We start from the raw sequence: 11,412 nt of genomic DNA on the forward strand, positions 1-11,412 counted from the left end.
GTTGTCAGTGTGTGGTGTGAACGGCCCTTACTGTCCAGCTGAGAGATGAGCAGGGTTGGAGTGTGAGGAGAGGAGAGGCTGCAGGACCCACCTATAAGGAGACAGACAGGGAGGATCAGGGGGAGGGTTCTCTACAGTTAACCTATCACCAAGCCATGGATAACTAGAGGGCGGGGCCTCTGCAATCAACCTACCACCAGCTACTCTCATTGTTGAATGTTATTATTATTTTTCACTGTAATTTTTCTGAATGATCAAAGTAACCAGAATATGAGAGACTAGTATGATCATTGATCTACATGAGATCCTGTCTTGTTCACGGACTCATATTCTACCTCCATCAAACCATGTCTGTAGTTTAATATCCTACAGTAGATCTACACAAGACCAACATAATGATGAGGTACTCAGGATGTCTCCCTATTCCCCTTATAGTGCACTACTGTTGACCAGAACCTAATGGGCCTTTGTCAAAAGTAGTGCACTATAAAGGGAATATAGTGCCATTTGGGAAACATTTTCAGTTTCAGTCCACTCCTCTGGTCACCTGCAAACCCCCCTAACTCCCCCCTCCCCTCACACAGTTCTGAGAGGAGATAAAACAACCCCTTCATTTACATGAAGCTATAAATAAGGAGAGGAGGAGGGGGAGCAGGTGTGTCCTGGGGGAGAAGGGAGCAACACACAGCCTGTAACTCAGTGTCAGAGCTAGAACACGTCCCTGGTGAGTGACTCTCCTAACTAAAGATAGTAGATATGAATCCACCAGCTGGTCTTTGGGTGGGACTGAAACCAGTGGTCTACAGACAGCTGTTCCTGTTGTAAAGTACATGTAGATCTTTCCTCAGTCATTATTGGTGGTCCTACATCCTCCTCTGGTGGACTTTGACAGAACTTCAGACTCTATTCTGATCACTGAGGCAGAATGGTGTGAATCCTAACTTCTAATTAAGGTGAATCTTTACTTAGTCATGCATTGATACCAATGATGCCAATGGGAGACTAAGTGAAAATGTGACTGAACTGCTAGTTAGGATTCTCCCCAATGTGAACAAGACCAGACTTAGAGTGAGGGCACCAACGAGGACAGATGTGAAGAACAAGATGAGGACACAGAGAGAGAAAATGGAACAGGACAAGGGTTCATGAGGAACAGAGGAAGGAGGGTCCCTAAACCTTGTAACGGTTTTCTTCCGTTGAAGGAGAGGAGGACCAAAGCGCAGCGTGGTTAGAGTTCAACATGTTTAATCAAGACCATACATGTGAACACTACAAAATACAAAACAACAAATGTGAAAAACCCAAACAGTCCTATCTGGAGCATAGACACAAAGACAGAAGACAACCACCCACAAAATACCCAATGAATATGGCTGCCTAAATATGGTTCCCAATCAGAGACAAAGAATAAACACCTGCCTCTAATTGAGAACCAATCTAGGCAACCATACTCTTATATAAACACCTAGACTAGGAACACCCCATAAACATACAAAACCCCTAGACCAGACAAAACACATAAATCGCCCATGTCACACCCTGACCTAACCAAAATAATAAAGAAAACAAAGATAACTAAGGCCAGGGCGTGACACACCTTAGTTAGACAGATATAGTCTCTCTACTACTACACCCATCCACTAGTACTAGATGAAGGAGGGTACCTAAACCTTAGTTAGACAGATATAGTCTCTCTACTACTACACCCATCCACTAGTACTAGATGAAGGAGGGTACCTAAACCTTAGTTAGACAGATATAGTCTCTCTACTACTACACCCATGCACTAGTACTATATGAAGGAGGGTACCTAAACCTTAGTTAGACAGATATAGTCTCTCTACTACTACACCCATCCACTAGTACTAGATGAAGGAGGGTACCTAAACCTTAGTTAGACAGATATAGTCTCTCTACTACTACACCCATGCACTAGTACTATATGAAGGAGGGTACCTAAACCTTAGTTAGACAGATATAGTCTCTCTACTACTACACCCATCCACTAGTACTAGATGAAGGAGGGTCCCTAAACCTTAGTTAGACAGATATAGTCTCTCTACTACTACACCCATCCACTAGTACTAGATGAAGGAGGGTCCCTAAAACCTTAGTTAGACAGATATAGTCTCTCCACAACACCCATCCACTAAGACCAGAGGAAGGAGGGTTCCTAAACCTTAGTTAGACTTATTTAGTCTCAACGACATCACTACACTCCTCTCTGAGGAAGGAGGGTCCCTAAACCTTAGTTAGACTGATTTAGTCTCAACTACATCACTACACTCCTCTCTGAACCAGACCAACACAGAACTGAGGAGAGATTTGTACTGACAACACAGATATTGTACACTAACTTTAAATAACGTTATCATTTGTGATTGATTTGAAACTGCGTGATGGATTTATTCTGGTAATTATTACAATGAAATACAACTATAATGAAATACAACTATAATGAAATACAACTATAATGAAATACAACTATAATGAAATACAACTATAATGAAATACAACAGTTTGAGCCACAAGGTGGAAGCATATTATAATATTTTAACTCTTCTCTTTCCCCCTGCTGGCAAAGATGTACGGAGAGAAAAGAGTCATGAGTCAAATGTTATTGTACATTATAGTAAGACGTAGGTTTATAACACTATTGAATATAAACTATGAATATATTGAATTTATCATGCTGCTGTACTGTTGTTTAAATTCTTCATACAGTGAAAAGTACAAGCAAATATTGCCTAGGACATAATCGAGTTTCCTTTTCAAATCAACTATTTTAAATAGATATGGAAGATTATTAAATAGGTACTTTCAGAATGTTCTTATAATACAATCATATCACACTAATGAAAGGTTCTCAATAATGTGAAGTTTTAATATAAACTAAACTTGTGGTCCATCTCTGGTTATTCATTAACATTACAGTAAACCTGCCCTACATCTTGGATATCTAGATCAACTATTTTTGGATCTGGACTAAAGTCAGAGAGCAGGCTGCTCTATTTGAGATCAGTTAAACTCCCCCTCATGTAGAGCTGCTAACACTGATGTTCATCAACATGCTCCAATACAAACACTTGTTCTTTAGAATGTTCTTTATTGAATATCCACAATACAGCAAAGCTCTAACTATTCCTCTATTATACATCTGCTAAACAACCCATTTCAAATATAACAAGTCTACTTATCATATAGCCTATGATATCAGTATGATTAGCTATTTATCTTTTATGGAACATAATGTAAATATGCAGGTGAAACTTGTAATGAATTAACAATAACTTGAAAAGTGATGTAGAAAATCAAATAGACATTACAATGGTTCTCAGGCTATTCAGTGCTGCATTCAGACTTCTTGATGTCTTTCTCAGCGAACTTGGATCCCGCGGTGACTTTACACGAGAACACTTTGTCCTGGTTCCATTCTGACGTGTCAACGGTCAGACAGCTGCTGAGTTGAAACGTCTTGTCGGCTTGCGGCACCGGGCCACTCGTAGCGATGCCGCCGGTGACCGGATTCCCTCCAGCTGTCCAGCTGACATCTGCGTAGCCCATGGCCATCTGACTGGCCAGACACACCAGGGTGACTTTGCTGGACTTCAACTCATCGCTGGACGGAGGGAGGATGGTCAAGACAGGCGGAGGGAGGGTAGAGTCTGGACCAATGGAATGAGCAGAATAAATATTACGCAAAATCATTTGATAAGTTAGTAGAATGAAAAGGGGTTGTGTGATTATACTGTAGAATAAAAAAATACAACGTTTTCTCAAAGGCTACAAACAATTAACATGTTGGGCTCATAAATTAAATGGCACTAAAACCATGTAATTCTATCGTTACATGTTACTCACAAATCTCTGTTTGTACCTGGTCTTAGTTTTAAACTTCCTAAGTATCTCTCCATATGTGACTTTTCAGAGGTGAAGCAGATTTCTGTACAAGTTGATAATGAGTTCAGATCTCTAAGTTTAAACATAATCAAGTAGTCAGATGTGCTGAATGAGGGATACAATCAAACATATGTCCTACTACTAGTCACCCAGGAAACAGAGTTACCAACTGTAATGTAGTAGCCTGCAATGTAATGAATCATGTAGCAACATTGTGTAACTACCATATACATGGTTTTATCATTATTTAATATAACGTGGGACCAATACCTTAAAGGTTGATACAACTTTATGTTGACTTCACATCCAAATCTACCTCTGAGTAAATAGATGATTATTGTATGAGACATTATAAAGGAGTATTGTTGTCAAGTGACAGCAGTAACCTACATGGTCAAATAGTCCATCATGTTTTTTAAGTTTAAATGTGAAATCAACAACTACAGATGTACTGTAGGTTATGAAGATGTCACATGGTGTTCATGACTCTTGATAATCAGTCCACAAAGTAGGTTATTTACACTAAATAAATATGAAAGAAGAATATAATGTTCAATATGTAACTCTATTAACTATTACGTTTTACAAAAAACCTTGAATACAAAAATATCAGGTTAAATAAAGGGAACTCACCAGTAACAATGAGCTTGGTTCCTTGTCCGAATACCACAGTGATTCAGTTTGTTTACACAGCCGTACAATAACCTCCTCTCTCTCTACTGAGAGGACAGGAACTGAAACATCCCATTCAGACAGAGCTTCACTCTCTACTGAGAGGACAGAAACTGAAACATCCCATCCAGACAGAGCTTCACTCTCTCTACTGAGAGGACAGGAACTGAACCATCCCATTCAGACAGAGCTTCACTCTCTCTACTGAGAGGACAGGAACTGAACCATCCCATTCAGACAGAGATTCACTCTCACTACTGAGAGGACAGGAACTGAAACATCCCATTCAGACAGAGCATCACTCTCTCTACTGAGAGGACTGGAACTGAAACATCCCATCCAGACAGAGCTTCACTCTCTCTACTGAGAGGACAGGAACTGAAACATCCCATTAAGACAGAGCTTCACTCTCACTACTGAGAGGACAGGAACTGAAACATCCCATTCAGACAGAGCTTCACTCTCACTACTGAGAGGACAGGAACTGAAACATCCCATTCAGACAGAGCTTCACTCTCTCTACTGAGAGGACAGAAACTGAACCATCCCATTCAGACAAAGCTTCACTCTCTCTACTGATAGGACAGGAACTGAAACATCCCATTCAGACAGAGCTTCACTCTCACTACTGAGAGGACAGGAACTGAAACATCCCATTCAGACAGAGCTTCACTCTCTCTACTGAGAGGACAGGAACTGAAACATCCCATTCAGACAGAGCTTCACTCTCTCTACTGAGAGGACAGGAACTGAACCATCCCATTCAGACAGAGCTTCACTCTCTCTACTGAGAGGACTGGAACTGAACCATCCCATTCAGACAGAGCTTCACTCTCTCTACTGAGAGGACAGGAACTGAAACATCCCATTCAGACAGAGCTTCACTCTCTCTACTGAGAGGACAGTAACTGAAACATCCCATTCAGACAGAGCTTCACTCTCTCTACAAACATCTCAGGCTTTTCTAGAGTTTCTCTCTATGAAGTAACAGTATATAGTAAAGCATCATATTCTGCTGTTGGTGTCTGGTCCTTTTGAATCCATCAGTTAGAGCACTATCCATATGATGCAGTATTGACCTGATGATGATGATGATGATGATGATGATGGTGGTGATGATGATATGATGATGATGATTACGTCAAGAGAGACAACATCAGTTTCCTTTCAGAAAATGTCTTCTTATAATCTTGTTGACATGTAGGGATGGGTGGTAGTTCTATATTCAGATCTCCCATTGTGACATGTATATATTGTTATAATAATCTCTGATCAACTTCAACTACTGTTTCTTACAGTTCACCCCTCTGCCACGCATGAATCAGAAGTGAGTGTATTTGGGGAGGAGGTTTTTGTCATGGTGTATATCACTGTGATACGTATTCCTTAACAGAGCTGTCCCAGGTCTTACAATAATACACTGTTGAGTCTGCCTCCTCCACATTGTTAATAATCAAACGATAATCTGATTTAGACTGATGATTAGATGTGAATTTAGGAGAGGAGAAACCAGAACCATATTCTACAGAACTCCAAACAGTGTGGTACCACCTTAACACGTACTGAGGGACTCCTCCTGGAACCTGTTTATACCAGCAAGCAGCACTATCCTGAACAGTCCCCAGGTTACAGTCCATAGTGGCCTTCTCTGTTATCAACAGTCCCCAGGTTACAGTCCATAGTGGCCATCTCTATTATCAACAGTCCCCAGGTTACAGTCCAGAGTGGCCGTCTCTATTCTCAACAGTCCCCAGGTTACAGTCCATAGTGGCCGTCTCTCCTTTCCTCACTGTCACAACAGGAGGCTTCTGTGTCACAGATGTCACACCACTGACACCAGGGAAATAAGATGACATTAAGTAAATATAAACATACAGACTCATTATTAATATACCAGGAAGTAAAACCTCCAGGAAGTCAGACTCCTTACATGTTAGAGCAGTGATGAGAGTGCAGAGTGTCCCCAGCATGTTGTCAGTGTGTGGTGTGAACGGCCCTTACTGTCCAGCTGAGAGATGAGCAGGGTTGGAGTGTGAGGAGAGGAGAGGCTGCAGGACCCACCTATAAGGAGACAGACAGGGAGGAACATAGGGAAGTGCCTCTATATCTCAGCCTATCAGCTTCTGAGAACACGGTTTTCTGATTAATTTAAATTACTTTAACTATTAAACTATCAAAAATATAAATGTTTTAAATTGGACTAACAAAAACCAAATGGGATAATTTTGGTTACACTTAAAACAGCAGTATTTAGTTTCATGTGAGTTATGTTGGTAGGTTTACTGAAATCAGTATGTCATAATATATATAATAATAACATAATGATAATAATATCTGGACCTGATGGTGGGGTTCTGAACTAACAGTACATCACTAAACGACTGTTGATGTAATATGTCTCTAATGTAAACCAGGGGACTGACTGTCATGGAGGTTATCTGATACATGGAGTCTTCTGTTAGGACTGAACCTTCTGGAATATCACTTTATCATTCATGCTTTGTGACAACTAGGTGTAATTGTTAATGACAACATTCTACTAAATGTGTGAAGGGTTTTGTGTAAAACACAAGCATGGAATGTTCTCCTTCTGCAGACACACTGGTTCAGGATGACTTGACATTCAGTTAGTGTCTATATTCAGAACATCTGAAAGCAGAAGTGAGTGTGTTTGGGGAGGAGGTTTTTGTCATGGTGTATATCACTGTGATATGTGCACTTTAACAGACTTGTCCCATGTATGACAATAATACACTGCTGAGTCTGTCTCCTCCACATCACTGATTATAAACTGATAATCCTTATCAGATGTGGCTTTAGATGTGAAACGATCAGAGGAGAAACCAGATCCATATTCATCAGGAGAGGCATGAGTACGGTAAAACCTTAACACATACTGAGGAGCTTCTCCTGGAACCTGTTTATACCAGATTACATAATAACCTTCATCTTTGGTAATGTCACAGTGAAAAGCTGCAGTCCCCTTTGTACTGACAGTCAGTACTGAAGGTGTCTGTGTCACTGCTTTCTGGCAACTGACATCTGTGGGAATTAAGCGCACAATTTAAGACATTAAATCATAAATTAATGTTAAACTGGTATACCATTTTGGGGATTCAGATTGAACATAGAGTAAATTCCTTACATGTTAGAGCAGTGATGAGAGTGCAGAGTGTCCCCAGCATGTTGTCAGTGTGTGGTGTGAACAGCCCTAACTGTCCAGCTGAGAGATGAGCAGGGTTGGAGTGTGAGGAGAGGAGAGGCTGCACGACCCACCTATAAGGAGACAGCCAGGGAGGATCAGGGGGAGGGGCCTCTATAGTTAACCTATCACCAAGCCAGGGAGGACCAGAGGGAGGGGCCTCTACAGTTAACCAATCACTATCTACTCTCAAACGTACTGTATCTGGGTCTTCACAAGACCAACAGACAGATTTATAAATAATAACTGGGTGTATCCTATATTTTCATAACTGTGACACACATTTCAATTAGAGTCACTATTAAACTATAAAAAATTGAAATATTTAAGAGAAGACTATTTCATAAACATATTGGATTTGTTTTGTTGCATTGTAAAGATCAGTATTCTGTTTCTTCTCATTTATGTCAGTTAGTTAATATCAGCATGTCATAATATAGATAATAACATTATAATAATATAATCTGGACCTGATGGTGGGGTTCTGAACTAACAGTACATCACTAAATGCCTGTTGATGTAATATGTCTCTACTGTAAACCAGGGGACTGACTATCATGGAGGTTATCTGATACATGGAGTCTTCTGTTAGGACTGAACCTTCTGGAATATCACTTTATCATTCATGCTTTGTGACAACTAGGTGTAATTGTTGATGACAACATTCTACTAAATGTGTGAAGGGTTTTGTGTTAAACACAAGCATGGAATGTTCTCCTACTGCAGACACACTGGTTCAGGATGACTTGACATTCAGTTAGTGTCTATATTCAGAACATCTGAAAGCAGAAGTGAGTGTGTTTGGGGAGGAGGTTTTTGTCATGGTGTATATCACTGTGATACGATCTCTTTAACAGAGCTGTCCCATGTATTACAGTAATACATTGCTGAGTCTGCCTCCTCCACATTGTTAATAATCAAACGATAATCTGATTCAGACTGATGATCAGATGTGAATTTTGGAGAGGAGAAACCAGAGCCATAGGTAGGAGCACTATTACCATGGTAGAACCTTATCACATACTGAGGAACTCCTCCTGGAACCTGTTTATACCAATTAGCAGCACTTTTCTGAACAGTCCCCAGGTTACAGTCCAGAGTGGCCGTCTCTCCTTTCCTCACTGTCACAACAGGAGGCTTCTGTGTCACCACAGTCACACCACTGACACCTGGGAAATAAGAAGATGACATGTAGTAAAGAGAAACATACAGACTCATTATTAATAAACCAGGAAGTAAAACCTCCAGGAAGTCAGACTCCTTACATGTTAGAGCAGTGATGAGAGTGCAGAGTGTCCCCAGCATGTTGTCAGTGTGTGGTGTCAACGGCCCTTACTGTCCAGCTGAGAGAGGAGCAGGGTTGGAGTGTGAGGAGAGGAGAGACTGCAGGACCCACCTATAAGGAGACAGACAGGGAGGATCAGGGGGAGGGTTCTCTAGAGTTAACCAATCACCAAGCCATGGATAACTAGAGGGCGGGGCCTCTGCAATCAACCTACCACCAGCTACTCTCATTGTTGAATGTTATTATTATTTTTCACTGTAATTTTTCTGAATGATCAAAGTAACCAGAATATGTGAGAGACTAGTATGATCATTGATCTACATGAGATCCTGTCTTGTTCACGGACTCATATTCTACCTCCATCAAACCATGTCTGTAGTTTAATATCCTACAGTAGATCTACACAAGACCAACATAATGATGAGGTACTTAGGATGTCTCCCTATTCCCCTTATAGTTTACTACTGTTGACCAGAACCTAATGGGCCTTTGTCAAAAGTAGTGCACTATAAAGGGAATATAGTGCCATTTGGGAAACATTTTCAGTTTCAGTCCACTCCTCTGGTCACCTGCAAACCCCCCTAACTCCCCCCTCCCCTCACACAGTTCTGAGAGGAGATAAAACAACCCCTTCATTTACATGAAGCTATAAATAAGGAGAGGAGGAGGGGGAGCAGGTGTGTCCTGGGGGAGAAGGGAGCAACACATCACTGCCTGTAACTCAGTGTCAGAGCTAGAACACGTCCCTGGTGAGTGACTCTCCTAACTAAAGATAGTAGATATGAATCCACCAGCTGGTCTTTGGGTGGGACTGAAACCAGTGGTCTACAGACAGCTGTTCCTGTTGTAAAGTACATGTAGATCTTTCCTCAGTCATTATTGGTGGTCCTACATTCTCCTCTGGTGGACTTTGACAGAACTTCAGACTCTATTCTGATCACTGAGGCAGGATGGTGTGAATCCTAACTTCTAATTAAGGTGAATCTTTACTTAGTCATGCATTGATGCCAATGGGAGACTAAGTGAAAATGTGACTGAACTGCTAGTTAGGATTCTCCCCAATGTGAACAAGACCAGACTTAGAGTGAGGGCACCAACGAGAACAGATGTGAAGAACAAGATGAGGACACAGAGAGAGAAAATGGAACAGGACAAGGGTTCATGAGGACCAGAGGAAGGAGGGTCCCTAAACCTTGTAACGGTTTTCTTCCGTTGAAGGAGAGGAGGACCAAAATGCAGCGTGGTTAGAGTTCAACACTACAAAATACAAAACAACAAATGTGAAAAACCGAAACAGTCTTATCTGGAGCATAGACACAAAGACAGAAGACAACCACCCACAAAATACCCAAAGAACATGGCTGCCTAAATATGATTCCCAACCTTCCTCTAATTGAGAACCAATCTAGGCAACCATAGACTTATATAAACACCTAGACTAGACACACCCCATAAACATACAAACCCCCATGGACCAGACAAAACACATATATCACCCATGTCACACCCTGACCTAACCAAAATAATAAAGAAAACAAAGATAACTAAGGCCAGGGCGTGACACACCTTAGTTAGACTGATATAGTCTCTCTACTACACCCATCCACTAGTACTAGATGAAGGAGGGTCCCTAAAACCTTAGTTAGACTGATATAGTCTCTCTACTACACCCATCCACTAGTACTAGATGAAGGAGGGTCCCTAAAACCTTAGTTAGACAGATATAGTCTCTCTACTACACCCATCCACTAGTACTAGATGAAGGAGGGTCCCTAAAACCTTAGTTAGACAGATATAGTCTCTCCACAACACCCATCCACTAAGACCAGAGGAAGGAGGGTTCCTAAACCTTAGTTAGACTTATTTAGTCTCAACGACATCACTACACTCCTCTCTGAGGAAGGAGGGTCCCTAAACCTTGATTAGACTGATATAGTCTCTCCACTACACCCATCCACTAAGACCAGAGGAAGGAGGGTCCCTAAACCTTAGTTAGACTGATTTAGTCTCAACTACATCACTACACTCCCCTCTGAACCAGACCAACACAGAACTGAGGAGAGATTTGTACTGACAACACAGATATTATACACTAACTTTAAATAACGTTATCATTTGTGATTGATTTGAAACTGCGTGATGGATTTATTCTGGTAATTATTACAATGAAATACAACTATAATGAAATACAACAGTTTGAGCCACAAGCATATTATAATATTTTAACTCTTCTCTTTCCCCCTGCTGGCAAAGATGTACGGAGAGAAAAGAGTCATGAGTCAAATGTTAACGTACATTATAGTAAGACGTAGGTTTATAACACTATTGAATATAAACTATGAATATATTGAAT

At 40.9% G+C, this 11,412-nt stretch overlaps 1 protein-coding gene across 1 annotated transcript; it reads right to left on the reverse strand.

Moving 5' to 3' along the window:
* Window positions 1-3,098: 3,098 nt before the first annotated feature.
* On the reverse strand, window positions 3,099-9,079 carry LOC139421631 (immunoglobulin lambda-1 light chain-like). The gene is made up of 4 exons (XM_071172698.1): window positions 9,040-9,079; window positions 8,629-8,943; window positions 4,534-4,575; window positions 3,099-3,665 (listed from the first exon to the last, which is right to left on the reverse strand). Exons 1-4 carry the CDS (start codon window positions 9,077-9,079, stop codon window positions 3,340-3,342), a joined length of 723 nt encoding a protein of 240 aa, XP_071028799.1. The 3' UTR covers window positions 3,099-3,339.
* Window positions 9,080-11,412: the final 2,333 nt, after the last annotated feature.

This window comes from Oncorhynchus clarkii, chromosome 12 (genome assembly GCF_045791955.1).
Source record: "Oncorhynchus clarkii lewisi isolate Uvic-CL-2024 chromosome 12, UVic_Ocla_1.0, whole genome shotgun sequence".
NCBI classification, from domain to species: Eukaryota; Metazoa; Chordata; class Actinopteri; order Salmoniformes; family Salmonidae; genus Oncorhynchus; species Oncorhynchus clarkii.